The sequence below is a fragment of the Lygodium microphyllum genome, chromosome 8 (assembly GCF_053477565.2).
Source record: "Lygodium microphyllum isolate KBCC chromosome 8, Lygodium_microphyllum_v1.1.10, whole genome shotgun sequence".
Classification (NCBI taxonomy): Eukaryota; Viridiplantae; Streptophyta; class Polypodiopsida; order Schizaeales; family Lygodiaceae; genus Lygodium; species Lygodium microphyllum.
Window position 1 is genome coordinate 5943224 of NC_141142.1, and position 22549 is coordinate 5965772.

Genomic DNA, 22549 nt, shown 5'->3' on the forward strand with positions numbered 1-22549 from the left:
AGCAATAGCAAAAGCAAAGTTGCTAAACTCTTGAATACACACCATTTGGAAAGGAGATGTGCTTGACGAGGTCATTTATGCAACTTGATGCATGTATGCACACATTGATGGATTGGATATGTATTCCGAGTGCAGTGGTCAACATGCATGAAGAGTTTTGCGCATGCCATAGTTTATTGGTTTAGCGCGAATCTAGAACATGTATATCGAGATATAAACTTTACCCCCAATGATAGCCTTGGAGCAACCACAACAACCAATCCATTGGAAAAAGGGAGGGTGTGATACCCATATTTGTTGCACATGTGGTAGGTACTAACCTTAAAGTGATAGCTCTAAGGTTGGTGGTTAAAATCATACTCGATAGGTGGTCTAATCATAGTTGACAAGTCTCCTATTTAACATCTGTAATGAAAGCAATCAACCATGGAATGAAATCTAACTAAAATTGAAAATTAACTAAGCTACAACAAAGAATTAACAAATCTATTGCACCAAGACATCCTCATCATGTATTAATGGTTGGGGATTCAAGAATACATGACGGCCATGGCTGAGTGCTTCATAGGCTAAGAAGAAGCTAACTCCAAGAAAATGGTAAAGCCAAGATTATTGAATGATCAAAAGATGTCTTGCCTTTGGCCTCTAGTCCCTTTTATTCTAACCCTCTTCCAAACTTAAGGGTTGTTCACACATGTACACATAGGCTAGGGCTAAATTTACAAAGGTTGGAATTAATCCAAGGTGCAAATATTAATGTTGTATTTTTCCTTCATGACAAACCATCCCATCCTGAAGATAGTTTTGTCCTCAAAACCAAGAAGTAATGGCCTAAATCCAAGTCAAGGATGATAGTAATCATGCCCATTCATCTTCCAAATGATAAGAAAGCACTGTCCATGAAAAGAAGACCTTTTGCATGCCAAACTGTGAGAAAACTGGCTGGTGTCCAAACATGGCCGATTCACTAAAACTGCCATAACTTTTGATATATTGGTCCAAATAAGGCGTATGAGGTGTAGAAACGAAGTATACACTTCCAAGCATCACCCCATAACATCAGAATCAAATTTTGATGAAGTCAGGACAGTTTTATTGTCTGCAGAAATTTCATACAGCAAGCTGTCTCTGCACAGTCACTGCATCCTGCATCATATATCATCCTGTAATAACCAAGGAAAGTTACTGGCATAAGTGGATGGTTGCCAAGAAGACTCTTCAATGGGCAAATTCTTCCACTTAATGAGATACTCAATGAGAGTACGATTTCTCTTTCCAATAATACTTTCAGGTTCATATATTATCAGTCCTGCCTCATCCAATGGTGGCAACTCTTCCAATACTTGTACATCGGGCCCAACATACTTCTTCAGCTGTGAAATATGGAATACATCATGTATTCTAGTGGAAGATGGTAGCTGAAGTTTATAAGCAAGCTCTCCAATTTTGTCCAAAATCAAGTATGGCCCATAAAACCTATGAGCAAGCTTGTTGTTCCCACCCTTTAATGAAGCATAATGCGTCTTGGGCACTTTGAGAAATACCCAATCTCCAACCTGGAAGTCTAAATGTCTTCTTTTCTCATCAGCACAGACCTTCATTACGTCTTGTGCTTTCCTTATGATGTCCTTGCATTGCCTCATGAGCAACTCCATTCTTTCCAACTCTTCCTTTGCTTGTGGGTTGATGTCTTCATGGAATAAAATTGATGGAAGTTGGACTTTATACCCATAAAGAGCTTCAAACGGAGACATCCCAATGCTCATGTGATGCGTGTTATTATAGCAAAATTTAGCAAGGTGGATCCAACGATCCCATGAAGCTTGTGCGTCATGACAATAATGCCTAAGGTACACTTCCACCCAATGATTGACTCTCTCCGTTTGCCCATCAGTCTGAGGGTGATAGGCCGTGCTAGGAGTGAGGAAAGTACCCATAGAGGAGAATAGACTTTTCCAAAAGTTGCCCATAAACTTCGAATCACGGTCTGATACTATTCTCATAGGCATACCATGTAGTTTGAACACACCTTCCATAAATTGCTCGGCGACTTGCCTTGCTGAATATTGGACTTTAGTTGGGATAAAGTGGGCTGATTTGGTCAATCTATCAACTACCACATAGATATTGTTCCATCCATGACTGGTAGTAGGCAATCCCGTTATGAAATCCATGGAAATATCTGTCCATTTGCCCGTAGGTATGGGTAAAGGCTGAAGTAAGCCGGCTGGTAATAGAGTAGAATCCTTATTTTGCTGACACTCCAAACACTGAGATACATACTCTTTAACATCTTTCCATAGACCTTTCCAATAAAAGCTTTGATGAACTCTATAAAACGTCTTGAAAAGGCCCAAGTGACCAGCCACCATTGGCGATGAATGCATCTCTTGAAGCACCTTCAGCTTGAATTTACTGCTGGGAATCAAGTACACTTTACCCTTAAACCATAAGAGGCCATTATGCACTTTAAAATTAGGAAATTCAGTATCACACCCTTGCTGTAATTTCTGTAAAATATGGGCAGCATGCTCATCAAGCACATATTCCTCTTGAATGTCTTCAATCCAATCCTTATAGATGGTAGACACAGTAGATAGATTGCATGCCCACATTCTTGATAACGCATCAGCCACCACATTATCCTTGCCAGCCATGTATGATATTTCAAAATCATATGATTGCAAAGTGGCCAACCATCTCTTTTGCTTGGGAGAAAGATTGGGCTGCGAGAGAAAATATCTCAAGACCCTATGATCGCTTTTGACTTTGAAGTGTGTCCCATAGAGGTAGTGGTGCCATTTCTTGATTGCATGTAAAATAGCAAGCATCTCCTACTCATAAACATGCATCTCTCTCTCTCTTTGTCATCAAATTTTCTGCTCTCAAATGCAATGACACCATGCTCCTGTGCCAAAACTGCTCCTAAACCTCTACCACTGGCATCTGCATAAATGGTAAAAGTCTTGGAGAAGTCAGGGCAAACTAGTATGGGTGCTGAAACAAGCAGTTGCTTCAGCTCATTAAAGCTCTTGTCAGCGATCTCATCCCAAAAGAAGGCCTCTTTTTTCAGCCGATCGGTAAGAGGATCTGCAACATGAGCATAGTTCTTCATAAACCGTCGGTAAAAAGATGACAAACCAAGGAAACCTCTTAATGAAGTGGCATTGGTTGGTGTAGGCCATTCTTTGATGCACTGAACCTTCTTAGGATCCACTTTGATTCCATCTTCTCCCACTATATGACCCAAGTACTCAACTTCCTTTGTCATAAAAGAGCATTTAGTGGCCTTGGCAAACAGTTTGTGTATCCTCAATATGTCAAAGACCTCTTTTACATGCTACAAATGGTCTTCTTTATTCTTGCTATAGATCAAAATGTCATCAAAGAATACCAAAACTGTTTTAAAGAGCAATGGTTGAAGTATCTTATTCATGAGAGACTAGAATGTGGCTGGAGCATTTGATAACCCAAAAGGCATAACCATAAACTGATAAAGACCCCTCTCTGTCCTGAAGGCTGTTTTGAATTCATCCCCTTCCTTCATGCGTATTTGATGATATCCCGATCTCAAGTCAATTTTGGAGAACACCTTGGCAACCTTCAATTCATCTAAGAGATCATCTATTCTAGGTATTGGATACCTATTCTTAATAGTGACCTTGTTGAGATCGAGGTAATCAATGCACATTCGAAAGGAGCCATCTTTCTTCTTCACAAGAAGGACTAGAGAAGCAAAAGGTGATTGGCTTGCCTTAATGAGACCCATTTCCAAAAGCTCTTTGACTTGGAGTTCTACCTCTTCTCTTTCCACTTTGGAGAGGCGATATGGTGGTTTGTTGATGGGCTTTGTATTGGGCAGCAAGTCAATGGGATGATCCACTTCTCTTTTGGGAGGAAGAGAGGTAGGTGGCTGAAAAATATCATCATATTCTTTCAGCAATTTACAAAGACATGGGTCCATATTGTTGGTAGGAGAAGAGGGCTGATCCTCTTCAATCTTGGAAAGAAGAATGGTGAACATACATGCCTTTGCATTTATCTCTTTCTTAACCTTCTTGGGGCTGATCATCTCCATTATTTTCTTTTCAGCTCCATGTAGTGTTACTTGTTGTCCACACCATTTAAACTCCATTTCCATGTTGTTGAGATCCATGGTAAATCTGCCCAAAGATTTCAGCCAGTTGCAGCCAAGTATTATATCAATGGGACCCATTTCTAATGCAATTAGGCTCACTGATGTAGTGCACAATGGGGAAAGGGTGATAGGTACATTTGGACAGCATTGATTGCTCTTCTCAAAATTTCCATTTGCCACTTGGATTTTGAGTGATGTAGGCATTTCATGCGTATTCAATTTCAGCCCATTGAGTGACTTAGTATTAATGAAGCTATGTGTACTTCCCGTATCTATGAGTATATGAGCGGTCCTTCCCTTGATTTGACCTTTAAGGCGTAGGGTATTATCCCCTCTTGAACCACTCCATGCATCACTTGATATGGTACATAGCGATGGATGTAAATCAGTCCATGAATCATCCAAATAATGACCACCCGAGTCGAAAGGAAACCCATCCATCGGATCACAAAACTCATCATGGCCATTCTCTTCATTTTCATGCGCCTCTTCTTGAGTTGTTGTGACATCAAGCTGAGCCAAGCTTCCTTCAATAGATTCAACATCGGAATCATCCTCGATGATCATGCTAATCTTCATATTTTTGGCCTTGCATTTGGTCTTATGATCGGGTGACCATTTCTCTCCACATTTGTAGCATAGTCCTTTAGCATACATTATCTTTGAGCTTGTCATTCGATACATGTTTGCCTTGAGTTGGGGCTGAAGTTTTGGCACTTATATCAGTTCTCTTTCCATCAAATCTATTTTCAGCATTAGGTCTGAAATTACTGCTTTGTCTTGACCCAAAAACAGTAGGAAAAGTGGGTATCTTGCTGTAGGTATTGCTGAAAGTATTTGATGGCTTCCCAATATGCTAAAAATCAGTTTTAGCATGCCCATAATGGCTTGATGTCCTTGGGAACTGCGTAGGCTGAAAAGAATGCCCTGTTTTTGGCTGAAAACCCATGTATTTCTGCCCATAACGTTCAGCCAATTGAATGGCAGCTTGTAGGGATATAGGATTCATGGCTCCAACTTCAGAAGAAAGAATAGGTTCCAAACCAAATATGTATTTATTCAACTTGGCACTATCGGAGACCCCATGAACATACATCGAGAGGTTCAAAAACTGATTTGAGTACTCTCTAACCGAGAGACCACGTTGCTCAAGTGCATACCACTTTTTCTCTAACCGCTCTTTTTCAATAGGGGAAACAAAGACTTCAATCATAGCATTTTTCAATGCATCCCAAGACAAGAAGTCATGTCCCATCCTTGCCATATATCTCCACCAAGTGTGAGCATAGCCTTCTAGATGAAGGGCTGCAAATTTTACTTTGGCATTCTCGGGCCTTGGGTAAAGGGAAAAATACATCTCTAACTTGTCAAACCACTCCTCCAACTCCGTGGGTGAAGGGTTCTCTCCCTTAAAGTTTGAGATAATTATTTTCTCCTTGTACTCTCTCTCGTATTGAGGAGGTTGCCCATTAGGGTGCTGCTGCCCACTATGGTGTTGTGGCCCAAAAGAATTGCCAAAAAGTCCTTGCCTAGGATATTCATTATTTCCATGCCCTTGTGCATAAGGAGTTTGCTGTCCATAATGCATACCATGACTTTGTGGCTGGAAACAATGTCCTTGAGGCTGAAAGTATGTGTTGCTCACATTGGGAGGTTGTCCATGCATTAGTGAGTTGAAAGGTGGTTGCTGCCCATTATTTTGCTGATTCCAACCATGATTTAACATGGGACTTGGCCTATTGGGCTGCACTTGAGTAGAGAAATTATGTTGTGGCTGTCCAAAAGCATTTGGAGCTGAATTCACATGTCCATGTGGCTGCCCATACGAGTTTGGGGCTGAATTAACATGCCCTTGCTCATAGCCACCAACATTTGCTTGAGGGTAAAATTGCTTGTAGAAAGAGTTGCACCCATGGATGTCTTCATCATGCTTTGAGTTTGTTTGCACTCTTTCTTGAAGATCCTGCCCATGTGGCTGAAAGTGACCCTTTTGTTGATGGAATTGTGGCTGAAGTGAAGTGGGATGAACAAAATCCTTAGCTTTAGATGACTCTCCAACTTCAAATTGACCTACCACCTTAGGAGTAGGTGGTTTAGGTGGTTCTTCAGCCCTATGAGGATGTGGGATATTAAGACCAGCTGTAGTCAACATTTTCTCACCAAGAAGTGCTACAAGCTTGTCAATACCCAACCTCATACCCTCGAAACCTGATTTCATATCCTTTATGTCATTTGACAATTGTTGAAAACTGTTTGAATTCATTGAGATATGAGACGTCTCTATGGGTTGATTGGTAGGGGAGTGGGTGGAACTTGCATCGATCTCATCGTTCTCATAATGCATTCGGTAAATGGCATCTTGAGAAGTGTCATGTTCACCCCTTTCCTGTTGATGTTCATCCCTTTCCTGTTGATATTCCTTCAATTCTTCATTAATAGTATCCAAAACAGGGTCTCTCTTCTTATTCCTAGCCATGGGTTGATTTCTGTCCTGAATTTCCTGCAAATTCCTGCAGGCAGTGAATACCCTGTTCTAGTCAATTAATGGCTTGTACCATCAATACCAAGCATGTACCAACTTCATAACACTGTAGGAGAGTCTCATATGTCTGCCCATACTGAAAATGACCTCTGTAACCAGTAAAATGGCTGTCTAATTCAATGTAGACTGCAATCTTTAATGAGGGTATGTATGCATACTCTGTTCCAAACTTTAATGCTGAACCATAGTGTCTTTACCATAGGATGCATACATTTTACTGTAGCCATATGTCTTCATACATTTGCCATACATTCATGAGTACCATACATTTGCCAATATCTCAAGAACTCACTGCCCATAACTCATGCTGTAGGCTGATTTCAAGTGCCTTTGAGATTTGTACCTGCACCTAAACTTGAAAATACGTGGGATCCGAGACCCGAGGGGTTTGCAAAGTTCCCTCTCGGGCCGGGTTGCGCTCTCCTTCATGGTCCTCGTCGGTAGGGGAGGGTCACCTCTCTTTTGTCCTACCGACTCGCCCGACATCCACTTTTCCTCGTGGGCAAGTATATGGCAAGTGAATTCTAGCTCTAAAAATCAGTATGATATGCATGGAATAGGAAGGAAATACAATTGCCTTTCATTTGCCTTTTCATGATATGCAAGATTGGAATTGAAAAGGCTGAAATGTAAATGAGAAACAGAGAGGTATTTACCTCAGTAGTGACTCACTGCTTACAAAGCTTTTCTCACTTACCAATTGGGTAATGATTTTCTTATGATCAAGAGGCAAAATAGGCAATCAATTTCATGTCAGGGTTAGGCAATAAAGATTGAGTAATGAAGCTCAAGAAATTACTAATTTCAATGAATGAAAGTAGATGGGTAATGCTCATTCATTATGGAAGAGTTTGAGACATTTAGAGATGGCCATTTCAGTAAATTGAAGAGGTTTAGTAAAGACAATGACTGACATAACCTATAGGCTTCAAGTAATGCATTAGGCTATGAATGAAAGCTTCATTAATCCTCTTATTTCTCTTCAACAATTGGAAATGAGATCAGCAATTGGATGTAAAGAGAAATTAAGAGTGATTAGAGTACCTCATTTAATTGATTGGAGAATAGCATTGTTGATGGAATGACCTTCAATCCATAATGCTTGACATAGGTGAGTTGAGCTTGATAATCCTTCTAAAATTAGTCCAAGAGATCTTCAATCTTCAAGAATAATCCCTTCCTTGATAAGCTTCAGCTTCATTAATCCCATGAAAGCTCCATGACTCCATGAATGCTCCAAATGAGGGTTGATGAAGACCGATTACCTTCTCTACTTGAAGTAGGTTGCAATAGGTAATAGAGAGGGCTTCAATCTGTCCAAGAGATCCCGAAATTTGAGAGGGAATGCCAAGATTTAATGGCATAAAAGCTTCATGCTGTCCATTGAACACCTAGACCTCCATTGGCTTCAATCTCCTTCAATGTCGGTCCAATGTTGATGGATTCTTGAGGGGAAATGGTTGAGGAAGCTTCAGAGATGCTTTGCCCACAAAAGCCCCATGATTTGCTTTAAAAATTTCAGGAATCTTTAATGCTGTCCCAAACTGTTATACATAGAGTTTGCAATCTCCATATCCATGCTCCATCAAAGCTTCAAGCTTCAAGATCAATCAATGTTGGTACTAGGATGTATGTAGAAGCCTCAGGGAGTATAATAGAGCAAAAGCCCTTTGATCTTGATGAAGAAATTTGAGAAATTTTAGTGCTGTCCAAAACTGTTATAAAACTCCATACCTAGGGTTTGAGAAAGCTCCCATCTTCCAAAAGGAGTGAAAGATCAAGTAGAAGATGATGTATACTCATAGTTGCACTCCATTTGATCATCCTATGAAGAGTATAACCTCTGATTGCCTCACGTTTGCTGATCAAGAAGGGGGGGGGCTGTTAAAAACAACGCAAACTGCTGCAGGACATCCTCTTACAGCATGTGATGAAAACGTGGTGGATATGAAGCATGTAGATACTCAATAGGTAGCTTAAGACCCATACTACATTCTTACATAAGCCATTTGAGCACTAGAGGTCATGGGAAGAAGATCTGAGAAGAAATGTCCATGGCAGTTTGTATGGCAGCTTGAAGGAATGAGGAAAGAGAAGAAGAAACCCTTCCTTCTCAAAAGTAACCACAGTTAAAGTGTCCTGTAACCATTAGTTTGTCCACTTACCCCAATTTTTGGCTCAAATCTTGATCACGTCCTGCTATTTTGGCTGGAGCCCTCCATTTCTTCCATTATTAATGCCAAGAATCACCATCTTCATCCCTGTTTGTAGCAGACTTTCACATGTAACTCCGGTTTGAAGCCTTCATGTCCTGTCAAGTCCTGTCACTCAAATTCCTAACTATGGTTTGCTCTCTCTAGCCTAGGAAACTGAATCTAGTACTTGAAAATGACTTCTGCAAGGATCTAAGCTACAGCTCTGATACCAATGTAATGAAAGCAATCAACCATGGAATGAAATCTAACTGAAATTGAAAATTAACTAAGCTACAACAAAGAATTAACAAAACTATTGCACCAAGACATCCTCATCATGTATTAATGGTTGGGGATTCAAGAATACATGGCGGCCATGGCTGAGTGCTTCATAGGCTAAGAAGAAGCTAACTCCAAGAAAATGGTAAAGCCAAGATTATTGAATGATCAAAAGATGTCTTGCCTTTGGCCTCTAGTCCCTTTTATTCTAACCCTCTTCCAAACTTAAGGGCTGTTCCACATGTACACATGGGCTAGGGCTAAATTTACAAAGGTTGGAATTAATCCAAGGTGCAAATATTAATGTTGTATTTTTCCTTCATGACAACATCCTACAGTTCAAGACAAGATCTCCTTGTGGTAATCCAAGAGAGCCCAATTGAACTAGGAGTTAACCGCCACATAGTAGGTACCTAGGATCTCTTTTTACCCACTTAGTTCTTCACTTATGAAGGGTAGGGTAGAAGGGCCAATAGGGTGTCATCTAATAGCCTTTTCTTTTCAAGTGAGTTACTTAATAAAATTTGAATAGCTAACTTATAGACACTATTTAGTACTCAAATAATTTTTTTTGGGGTATTTAGATATTTTTATCAAGTAAGCTTAATTATAAATGAAGGGTTCACACAAGAGTAGCAGGGCTTAAGTCTCAGGGTTCCTTTTGAGCTCATGTAATGAATCTTGTAGCTAGTGAGAGGACCACAAATGTAGCTCCCACTTTAGATATACCTCCAATAGAGAGAGAGTGGGTGTGGCAACTTTGATTTTCCATTGCACTCAATTTTCCAGTGCTTCTTTTGTGTATCTATTGTTGACATCAAAGCTTGTTCATTGTAGTTTGTCTAGAGAATGTAAGTTATGTGTTATATGGTAGTGCCATGAACCTCTTGAGATGAAATTGTGGTTATTTTGATCACAATGGCTATATGGATTTCATTGATTTCAACATATTGATTGGACTAAATCATTGGCAAATCACTAAGTTCAAGTTACGTAGGTCTCAAAAGTTTCAAGCACCATGTATTCAAGATAGTATGTCCTAGCTTCTGTTGTTACACATTTAGACACAAAAGTGTTGATCAAAAAGCTGATTGACACAGCAAGAGGAGAAGCAATAAGAGCAAGTTGGCTAGCTTCTCTTTAGTTTGGGTTAGACTATTTCTTTTCTATATACTTGATATCAACAAGACATTGATTTGCATGAAGTTGTGCATTTGAAATGAGCATGTTGTCAAAGAGAGAAGACACATTGGTATATGGGGAGCAATAATTTGATAGTGGTGAGAGCTTCCATTTTGCTCACAATTTTTTAAACTGCATATTACTTACATATATGCAGTTTTTTTTTTTGAATTGTATATTACTTACAAATAGTTGAAGTGTTGAACTATGAGCAAATTTGGTCTATGTTATAGAGTAGGTTGCATATTGCTAACACATAGCTATTGTGTTTAGATGATAGTGTTTTGTCCATGTCATTCTCTTGAAGACATTTGATGCATTGAGCTATAGGTTCTTATGTATTCTATGCATTATGCCGATTCCTTGATTCAATGATAGTGGTCTGATATTGGACATGGCATTCTTACTCATATTATGGTGGTTTTTACTCACGTTCATATGTTGAAATATTATTAAAATCCTATTGGCATTTTGCTATGTGTTATCTAGCCATTTCTCTTGCATTGGGTTGTTTGTGTATACCATATGTTTGCTTTAGTTCTTTAGCAAGATGATAGCTTAGTCATTAAAGAATGTACTATTTAACATTGAGAAGCTTAATGGGTCAAATTTTGGCTATGGGAAAGAGTGGATTGGTTCAGAAGAAGAAAATAAAGTTGATTAATATATTAAAGGAATAAAGCTTGAAACTATGGATGCACATGCTTGGTTGGAACTAGATGAGCTAGCTCAATCTAAGATATGTTTACTATTTCAATATGTCTATGCTAATCACATGGTTTAGCTCTAATTGGCTAAGGTCAAGTGTAAGGCAATCCAAAAAATAATCATTGGGGGGGGGGGGGGGTGGTAATCCCTCAATCTGCAAGCCATGCAAACTCATCCATATACCCATCTAAGCATACCAACAATGTCTATAACCCTTCACTGCTAACTATCTAAATGAAGCTAGTACTAGTGATGGGTATCTATTATGAGGTAGCTCCCATCATCAAGGTAACAAAGTCACTACTTAGAGTAGGACCTCAAGCACCATAGTGTGAGAGTGCACAATGGAAGAGAAAAATGATCATGGAGAGAAGCAAAGTGAGAGAGAAAGAGAGGAAGCATAAGATGAAGGTAGAATACTAGACTAGCTGAAGAAGAATACTAATACAATGTGGATGGAATGATTAGTCATTGCATGCAGCCCAAAGCGTTAGTGAGGGCACCATATCATGTTGATAATGATGGTAGCACTAAGCACGGAGTGTTGGAGTGTGCACCTACAAACAAAAGACTGAAGAGAGTGTGTGTCTACCAAGTAGGGGGTGAGGTTATAAAGAGCCAAAATTGCCAAATTTTGGCCAACTAGCACTAGTAGATGCCATAAATGCTAGCCAACCAGCAATAAATGGTGGTCCAAAAAAGAAAATGCTAGAGAAATAAGGGAGACATTGAAAAAATCCCATATGTCAATGACAATGTCAAGTAGGTGTAAGCAGAGTGTGGAAAGCAAACAGTGGCCTAGGAATGCACATAAGAAGCCAACAATTGAAGAAAATGCACCTAAACTGCCAGAGCTCCTATGTCTCCATTAGACTTTGATAGGAGCTCACAACCAAGAGATGATAGACTGACATGACTAACATAGGCAAGTTAATACCCCTTCTTAGATCTTGGGAGTGTCTAAATATCCAATAACCTCATGTGATGAAGCATAGAAGCCTTGGGCAAGGGCTTCATGAAGAGATTTGATGTGTTATTCACCACGGGGATAGTAGACCACTGCTAACTTGGAATCCATGATCTGCTCTCAAACATAGTGATATTAAACCTCTATGTGCTTTGTGCGAGCATAAAACACAGTGTTCTTTGCTAGAGCTAGAGCACTTTGGTTATCCACACGCAGCTCCATAGATCTAGGCTAGGGAAAGCCAATCTCTGCCAACATGTAGCAAAGCCAAACTACATCCATAGCTGTAGAACATGATGCATAATACTCTGCCTTTGTAGAAGAAAGGGCCATAGTAGATTGCTTCTCACTCCCCCAAAAGATAGTTCTTGATCCAAGGGAGAATACATAATTTATAGTGGACTGCCTCAAATCCACTTTACCTACCTAGTCAAAGTCACTCCAACCAAAGAGAGTAACCCCCTCTCTATACATGATCTAGTAGGACCCTTATAATAAATAACGAAGAATATGCAAGGCCGCTCTCCAATGCTCCTAAGTGGGTCTTCATAAAAGAAGACAAAAATGCCACAACAAAAGAAATATTCGGTCAAGTGTGAATAAGCCAGATGAGAGAGCCAACAAGATACATGTAATGGGTGGTATCTATAAGGGGACCTCTGGCTACCAAAAGCTTGGAGTCTAGGTCCACAGGACATGACAATCAGCCATATCAAACTTTGAGAGAAGCTTGGTAATGTACCTATGCTGGGAAATAAAGATGCCATGTGCCATCTGATAAATCTCTAATCCAAGAAATAAGTGTAGGATCTCTAGATCTATCGTGTCAAACTCCTATCTCAAAATCTCCTGAGTATGATCAACCTTTTGAGTATAGCTCATTGTAATAATAAGATCATCCACATATAAGATGAGCAAAACACACACGTCACCCTCAACCTTGAAGTATAGGTTGGGGTCATGAGCCAAGCACCATTGTCCATGAGCCAAGGTTTCTCCTGAGTAGAAGAAGCAAGAGTTGTATCCTCCTGAGCAAATACATACACAAAAAAAGACTCTGTCGTAGCAGGAGTGGCTTTCGTATTCTTGAATCCTTCTCCTTTTAGCTTCAAATGGTGAATACTTTTGCCAATGCTTCTCTTCGGGGTAAGTGCCATTCCTATAGTGTGGGTACTTGTGGGCTTCTTCTCCAACCTCTCATCCTTCTTGTCCTCATGCTTCTTACTCTTGGCCTATGTCTTCTTCTTCTTCCCTCCACCTATACCTACAGTAAATGCCTTGGTGGAGCCAAGACCATTAGCCCCAACTTCTTTGAGTTCCTCGTCATGCTCCAAGACAAGCAGTGAAAGCTCCTCCCATAAGATTGTCTCACCGGTTCTCCATGTGATAAGGCTGGTGTAGAAGACATCAAACCGAGGAGATGGCAGCTGAGTCAAAAGGATCATAGTCATGTCTTCAAAGGAAATCATGTGACCAAGAGAGGCAAGCTCACCCCTCATGTCCTCCATCTTCATGATGTGCTCCTTCATAGGGGAGGACTCATCAAGACTGAGCATCCACAACTTCTTCTCAAGGGAAATCTTGTGGGCAAACGTCTTGTGCTGATATAAAGACAAAGCTTCTTCCACACCTCTACCACAATCTTCAACTTAGAACATGCACAAGGATAGAACGATTCTACAATCACCCAAAAACCTACAAAGAGACAAAGACAACACAAAAAAAAAAAGGCAGTCAACCACATGAATTGTAGATGTGTTGTGTGTCAAAAGAAAGCTATCGCCTGCCACCAAAAGGGGATTGCTTGTACTAGGAACCTATCACCTATGCTAGGAAGCTATCGCCTACAAAATGCAAATTTGTGTTTGCTGCAAAACATAGAAATTAGGAGCCGCCTGATGCCTGGATAGGATCACCTTGCCCTAGACAATGTTGCATGGTCTCCACAAGGGTCAATTGGGCACTAGACAACATGCATGGGCTGTGAATGCAGCAAACATAGGTTGAAATTCTATATTTGAAAGATCTAGTTTACTCCTCTACAATGAACACCTGCTCCTCTGCAATAAATCTCCATATTGTGTCCTCACTTAGGTGATGATACCATGTGAGAGTGCGCAACGAAAGAGAAACATGAACATAGAGAGAAGCTCACAAAGAGAGAGAGAGAGAGAGAGAGAGAGAGAGAGAGAGAGAGAGAGAGAGAGAGAGAGAGAGAGAGAGAGAGAGAAGACAATGAAGGAAGAATATTGCACTGACTGAAGAAGAATGTTGATACAATGGGGATAGATTGGTTGGTCCTTGCACACAACCCAAAGCATCACTGAGGGAACTAAATCAAGCTAATGACAATGGCTGCACTAAGCACGAAGTATCGGAATGTGCACCTACAAACGAAAGATTGAAGACTAAAGAGTGTGCGTATCTGCCAAGTAAGCGGTGAGGCTATAAATAGCCAACATTGTAAAAATCTGGCCAACCAATAGGTGCCATAAATACTAGACTACTAGTAATAAATGTTATGTCCACTGAAGAAAAATGCAAAAAAAAATAGGGGAGGTCTTGGGAAAATTCCAAATGTTAATGACAATGTCGTATAGGTGTTGGCAAATTGTGGAAAGCAGAAACTGGCCTAGGAATGCACTCAGGAAGTCGACATCTGAAGAAAATGCACCTAAATTGCTAGAGCTCTTATGTCTCCGTCAAAATCTGACAAGAGGTCACAACCAAGGAATGACAGATTGACGTGACTAACATAGGCAAGCTAACATAGGTGTTGCCCCCATCTCCAGTATGATGATCTCATGTGGCTCATATCATACGTGATATCATCATGGCTAATGGTCGCTCCATATGCTCCCATCCATCACAAAACTACCTCTATGGTCCATCTTTGTCTATCAATGGTTGTCTTCTTGCATGATAGAGGCTTAGGCCACAAATGGTTGCCCCATAGAGGAGTATCAGTGTAACTAATGTATCAAAGAGCCACAATTTGGTGCATGGTTCATGGAACTATATGTGTGCGCAATGTCTCTCCATTACACCCAATGTTGCATATGCTCATGCTAGTCGAGCCTCCCATGTCTCTCTCCAAGAAACTTGTGGCCCTTTGAAAGTGGCACCCAAGAATACATACTATCTAACATACTTCACACCAACACAGTTGACAGGAACATGTTTTGCCATTTTTGCTTTAAAAGTAGAGGGTATTAGCTTATCACTCATTATACACGTTTGTGCGCCTCCATCAACATATACCTTGGATACCTTTTGTCCTTTGATATAAGCCTCTACTATTGGTAACACATCGCCAATGCCTTGGGCTTTAATTAAGCCCGCCTTCTTTACTACTCTTCTTGTACTCACCATCATACAGTTCCATTGTCATCGCACTTGTGGTGATAGATGTAATAGTTGTGGCCATGCGAGTCTTAGTCCTTGTGAACTCACATCCTTGATTAGACTATAGGGCTCAGCTTCCTCTCCTAAAGGATTATCTTTAATCCCATATATGTGTGCACTCTAATCCACACATATCTTGCTTCTGCTTCTCTATGCATAATGTGGATCATATCTTACAGCCCTTCTCTAAACAAAATGGCTACACCACCTAACCCCCTCGTCCCTTTAAGTCTCCTAGGTTGAGTCAATATGTACTTTCCCATACATATCCACATACATCATGTAACCTAATACCCATACACTCGTGTGTCTCTATGGACATAGAAATGTTCGAGTTCTTGAAAGTATCTTCAAAGTACCTGCATCAAGTCTTAAAGCCCCATTACAATTCCAAAGTGTCATACGCAGGGTCTCATAGGCTGTGGATTGTCATGCAAACCCTGATGCTCCATAATAATCACTTGTCCATCACAATATACAACACACTTTCCTTCTTACCTTGCCTCAAGGATGTGTGACATGTGCTCTCTCATGTGTGCTACTTGGGCCCGAGTAAGATCCTCATCAATGAATGCTTTTTTCCCTTTAAGTGCTTTCCTATGTGTCACATACCTGCAAACTTTAGGACTAGAATCTTTCCTTGACTGTCCCCATCTTTAGTTGCATGTCATGCATCAATGATGGGCACTTTTAATGCCCCCACTTTACTCCTCATTGGCTTTGCATCCTTGTGGTGGGGAGTGCCTTTCTTAGCCATCCTACCACTCGTACTCAGAGGGGACATATCTTTCTTTTTGTCACTTCCTCAAGTGTGTATGGATATCCATGGAGCATTTTCCTTCATGGCATTTTACATGTTTTTCTTTGCTTTTGCTACCATACCTACCCATGTATGAATATCCTTTTTCAATCCCTCTATCTCTATTTTTAGCTCAAGCATGGCTAGCAATTTCCCTTGTACTTTCATTGCTTGTTCCTTATGTGCATTTAGCTCTTTGAATTGCAAAATTTCTATCCTACAAGCATATATAGTTTTTTGCATTTCAATTCTCATTGTGTTCAATTTTGATGATGCTTGCATTTGTATTTCTTTTTCCATATCTACTTTTATTTCTTCATGCATTCTTGTCATCTCTTCTTGCAATTTCCCAAACCTTTCCGCAAATTTCTTTCTCCATTTCTTGCCTCACGATTCACAATTCCACACAAATCATGATTTGCATCTCTATGTGCATGGATTCATTAATGATCCTTTGTATCTTCCCAAGCATGTTTGATTCAAGGGAGATTATCGATGCACAGGTTTTGTGGACATAGGTTTTATACCTTGTGCTATTGGGAAATGTTTGAAATACAACTTCCATTGCTAGGTGTGTTATCTCATCCTCAGAGGCATCCCCCATGTATGCATTGACCATAATGGGAGTGGTTACATTGTCTAGCTCGTTTGGAATATTTGGTACAATTTTCGATTTTGCATCCATAAGTGCCAGTCACTATATTTCAACAATCCAGATTAAGCCCAAGTTAAACTTGCAGTATATATTCCTTGAATGATCAAATTGTTTACTAGTGTATCTATGTATTACAATTTAAGTTGTTGCGTGTGTCACACTGTTGCTATGCGAGACATAAGCTTAATGTTTATATCACAACTATATTACTAATTACTAAATACTTTTTAAGTACTAAATAATTAATGTTCATATCACAACTAATTATTGATTACTAATTGATGGTCACATGAACATTCAATCATGACAAGTTTTCTATCATGCCAGCATTCATAGCATCACAATCCGAGTATTCAATTCTACCTAATCATTTAATCGTGACTTGAGCATTCACACTCGAGTATTTAGTCACACATAAAACATTCAAGCCTGAGCATTTAGACATGCATGTGCATTCAGTTATGCTTGAGCATTCAATCATTAACAAAATTAATTCTATTCAATTTTGCCTGAGCATTCCAATCGCACTTGAGTATTCAATCACACATGGAACATTCAAGCCTGAGCATTTAGATATGCATGTGCATTCAATTATGCTTGAGCATTCAATCATAACGAAATTAATTCTATTCGCCAAAACTAGGTGCAAAGCAAAGCCCAAGGATGCTTTCGGGTTTCCATTCTCTGGTGTTGCAAATAAGGCCTAATTATTCCTACTCAATCATTGCTCAAGCTCAGATACATTGTGCAACCAAGCTTCACATTAGCTCGTCAAGTGTCACCATAGTCAACCCAAAGCATTAGATTTGACACCACAAACTTCATTTCCTCATAGAGCATTTCGCCACTACATTTCATTAGAGCATGTTGTCACTGGGCAAAACGTCATTGCATTTCATCAAAGACACTTGTCACTGGGCAAAACGTCATTGCATTTCATCAAAGACACACATTTCGTCACTAAGCAAAACATAACTACATTGAGAGAGAGAGAGAGAGAGAGAGAGATGATAGCCCTTTTTTAGCTTTCTTTCCCCCATGATAACTAAAAATGATGAACATGTTTTTGCCTACCATTTCTGCTTTCTCAATGTCTCTATTAATCCTTGGTGCTAACATTCAAGCCCTAACACATTTAGGGGTCAAGCACCATTTTCCCATACACATGCATACATGCATGCATGCATGCTTGTGGAAGCATCCATCAAGTTCTACACCATTGTTTGAAACTACAATCAAGATTAAAACCATCCATTCATGCCACAAAGGGCATGAAAACATCATTGTTTAAAATACAATTAAGATCTAAACCAATTCATAAAATACTTCATGAAGGGCGTGAAAATTTTGTATGACAGTATGAGAGATCGAAGAAGGCTTTTGTTTGCATAGGCAAAACATGCAAGAGATGTCAAACTAGGTCTTTCAATGGAATTTTAAGATGCAAGGCCTTGTCCATCTCAAGTAGCCAAAGGTGTCTTGTTAGTGGCAATTTATAACGACTAAAACAAAGATGACAATGATGAGGGAAAGTTGTTAACTTTTAACACGACAAAAGAGGAACAAGATGGAGAAAAGGCATTGCAATATCATAAAGGCAAATAAAAGGCATAGCTTCAAGAGGAAGAGGTCATGGTGGATAAGTGGCAATCTACTAGCATAACCTTAGTCACACGGTGCCAATAGCCAACACACATCTGACACAAAAGTTCCATGTCACATCATTGTCCTCAAGTTTGACAAGTCAAATAGGTAGCCCATGTGATAAGACTCAATACCACTTGATGCACTCCTAGTTATGAAATGGCTAGTTAGTTGCCTTCCCTTGAAGTTGCACTTGATAAGAGTCAATTACCACTAATTGCACTTGTCTTCTTAAAGTTTAAGAAGGTGGCTTGAAATTGCAATGATAGAATTGTTATATGATGCACTCACCTTCGCCAACAAGCTAGCTCCAAAGTATAATCGATCCATTGGCTAGCTATGGCAACAACATGGAGATATAATGACCCCACAAGACAAGGTTCTAGTGTAGATTCTAATAATGGTATCTCAATAAGAAATATTAAAGTGACAATGGGAAACCCACATACTCAAATTAAGGGCAAAAACACAAGGCCTCCTAATGCAAGTCCTTGCTATGATGAGAATCATGAACTAAGAACTATATCCCTAGACTTTAAACTCCAATCATCAAGGAATTTGTAAAGATAGTTGGACAGCCTCAAAAGTAGCCTTCTTGCTTGGGCTATACATTCATGGCAATCAAATCTTGGTTCAATACCAAAGACACTCCACAACCAAGGCCATCAAACTATGACTTGCATGTGGACACCAACACACTAGTTGATCAGCTTAGTGCAAGTCATTGCACATTTCTTTTCCCCTGCTCATAGTGAGGCTTCAAGCAATTAAATTTACCAAACAATCTTTGAGTCCATCAATCACTATTTACTAATAGAATATTGGTAGTGGGGAAGAAGATGAACACTTAGATTTGCAAATCAAAAGCAAGCATTATGTTCTATCGACCAATAGTACCAGAAGCTGAAACATATCATGTGCAACAATAATCTACTCTCAGCATAAAAGAAATCTAATGTGATTGGGCACCCTTCTATTGGCACATCTACCCAAATTGTTGTAGCTATCGACCTACCAATATCTTGCGCACTTTGGAGCCACCGTGAGCTTTTTGGTTCACAAGGGAGGATGGACAAATGCTTTGGTATACATGCAAGGATAACTGACATTCACCACCTTGTGTAGAATTTCTGCACCCTTGTCTTAAGGGCCAAATGACAATGCAAAAGGGACACCAAAATATTCTATTCCACAAAGATTCAAAAGGGACTTTCAGTTTTTCCCCACACACAGGTTGAGGACAACCCTCTTAAAATTTTTTAATCTGAAGTGCCCCTCCGCAAAAGCACCATCTAACCTTTTAAAAGGTTTAAAGTGCCGATTTGTCAATCTCGTTGATCCAAGCAGAGCACAATACTGGTCTACCACTGCCCATTGTATTGGCTGCTCCGTTCATACATGAAAGTACTAATTTAATGCTACTGTGTCACATCATTGAAAAAGTGCAAGCCAGTTAAGCCACCCAAGGGACCAGACAAATACCTGGAAACGATTTACGGGTATTACTTAATACCTAACTCGCATCTTCTCCTTCCACATTTCAAATCCAAGTAAAACTCAATTAGAGCCAGGCGTACATTGGCACATCCACAACTTTTGAAAACTATTTTAACTCCTGCAGAATTTGCAAAACAAAAAGTAGCATGCAAAGACTTTCAAAGCTCTTTATGCTCCAAAGGTTTGACACTCTCCCCGAAAACTTCTGGGATCAGGTGGCAATTGGGATTCGCTTCAAAGCGTCTCGACAATTATCATCATTGCAAGGTTAAAAAAACTATTTTTGCACCTCACTCAAATGAGGTAAAGATAGCCGGCACATCAAAGGTTTTACAGGCTCACTAAAAGGGACCAAAATTAGTAAGTGCATTCTAGCAGGCGTCAACTGAACCTTGAAACTGTCATCAATAACCCTTTCTCAAGACCCCACTACCTCCTTTTCGGCTTCAGGTTCTGCTGCATCATCACCAACTGGCCTGTCAATCTTGACACCTACGTCCTCACTGTAGTCGCCATGGACCTACAAAATTAAGTAGATGCGTGAGTGACCATCAGAAAAAACCAGCATCTGACAATCTACTATGGTGGTAGCAGACTACCTCCATCAACTTTCCAAGGTCAAACTTGGGGGCTTTCAAAATTTTGACTTTGCGAACAAATGTGTTCTGGAGTGGGTAGATCCCAGCTGTGGCCTTCTCAATTTCCTTCCCAATCACTTCAGGAATAAATTTAGCAACAAGTTCTTTAAGGTCGCAAGATTGAGCTTCTCGCACCATAATCTCTCTCATCTTCCTGCGAATCTGTTATAACATCCCACCAACACACAGTCATCAAAAAAATTCAACCACCAAGGCATACAATAAGTCCTTTGGGCTTTTAGAACTAACCCGTCTGATTTGGCTTGACTGTGCATAACATGTTTTCTTTATCTGATTTGGCCGCTTCTTTGTGAAGGCAATGCAGAACATCCTTAAGGTGTAGTTGTCCGTGGTCTTAACATCCACATGCGCCTCAATCAAAGACTGCCACTTTCTGACTAGGCTTCTCAGCTTATCAGTTGTAAAGTCCATCCCCTGCACAGAGAACTCAGCATGAATCTTCTCTCAACAAGCTTGCTGGAACAGAGCTTACTTACTCTGTGACATGAACACTCAAAACTTACCCAAAAATTTGTCAATACATTCTTTCCTTGAACATCCTCTGCCCTTAATTTTATCTTTCTGTAGGATTGATCTTCATCTTGCTGTAAATCAGCAAGAGAGCATTCAAAGACACGACCTTTCAGCCCATCAGCAGCAATCTGTTCAACAAGCCCCAAAGAAGCTAAAATGAGAGCATGCCTTGTAAGTCCATACTCATACACATGAAAGCCCAGATGGAAACGGTTCCTTCAGAGACTAAAACACTTCTAAATTGTGCCAGTCCAAAATCCTACAGGAGATTTTCTGATGCTCTAAATGACATCCATGCCATCGTGCAATTACGAATGAAGTATGTGATTACTCTCAATCCTAGGAAGTGCATAATGCTGGCTGAACATAGGTCACTTATATAAATCCCCAAATCCCTGGAGATTGGTTAGGCAATCATAAAGAAAAATGCTGGTCATACAAGTTAAACGAGCTTCCCCCTGCTACAGAATTTACTGACAATTGTGACCATTCGAAGGCCATTACAGCACCGACGCGAAATGCTATTGAATCAAGAGCAACGTTTCTGAATATTATTATTATTTCCTAACTCTGTTTAATCCTTACATCATTAACACTCGAGTTCCATCACTGGCAAAACAGTAAAATTCAAGTAATTATCACTTCCAAGCAATTAATATCTCCTAGCTTTCTCTATTCCTCATACCATAGGCTATGGCATTAACACTCGCAGTACACCACTGGCAAAACAGTTAAATTCGAGCAATTATCAAAGAAGTGCCTACTTTGGTTCCTTGTGTCCTCGTCACCAACGTCTTGCCAATTGTCCGCTGCGTGAACGTTGAGGGGGCCTTCACGTCATACCAGTCTTTCTTCGAAAAAGGGTCCACTCTGATAGCATCAAATTCACACAAAATCAGACGGACACCATGGCAATCACTAGCATTTTGCTAGTCCAAATGTTTAATTCAAGTCACTCACACTTTCTTCTTGCCTCCCTTCTTCCCTTTGGATATGCGTTTATTCTTCCTGCGAGGAAAATAGAGCCAAGGTCATCAACAGAGCTACAGGCGCAAATCCAGACCTAGCAAAGACACCAAGAATATCATAACAACCAAAATAATACGAGAATGCAACTACCCGACAGCCATAGCTTGAGCGAGCAAGCAGAGACAGGCCCGCAGACAGACCAACGCACAAGCACACGCACGCTCGAGCCTCGCAGGCGCAGCCAAAGAGAGAGAGAGAGAGAGAGAGAACCCTAGTTTAAACAGCGAATATGGTTTGCGATTTATGGACCGTCGATTTAGCCTGGCTTGGCTAAATCAAAGGTCGGCCCAAATCGTTCGCCCGAAATTATAAATCATGCTCTCATTACTCAATGTCT

General features: G+C 40.1%; 1 protein-coding gene across 1 annotated transcript; it reads right to left on the reverse strand.

Moving 5' to 3' along the window:
- Window positions 1-20153: 20153 nt before the first annotated feature.
- LOC148031932 (small ribosomal subunit protein eS1-like) lies at window positions 20154-22460 on the reverse strand. The gene is made up of 7 exons (XM_087682522.1): window positions 22303-22460; window positions 22144-22191; window positions 21948-22053; window positions 21174-21311; window positions 20899-21084; window positions 20611-20811; window positions 20154-20531 (listed from the first exon to the last, which is right to left on the reverse strand). The coding sequence occupies exons 1-7, from the start codon at window positions 22311-22313 to the stop codon at window positions 20430-20432; spliced, it is 792 nt and encodes a 263-aa protein (XP_087538648.1). The 5' UTR covers window positions 22314-22460; the 3' UTR covers window positions 20154-20429.
- Window positions 22461-22549: the final 89 nt, after the last annotated feature.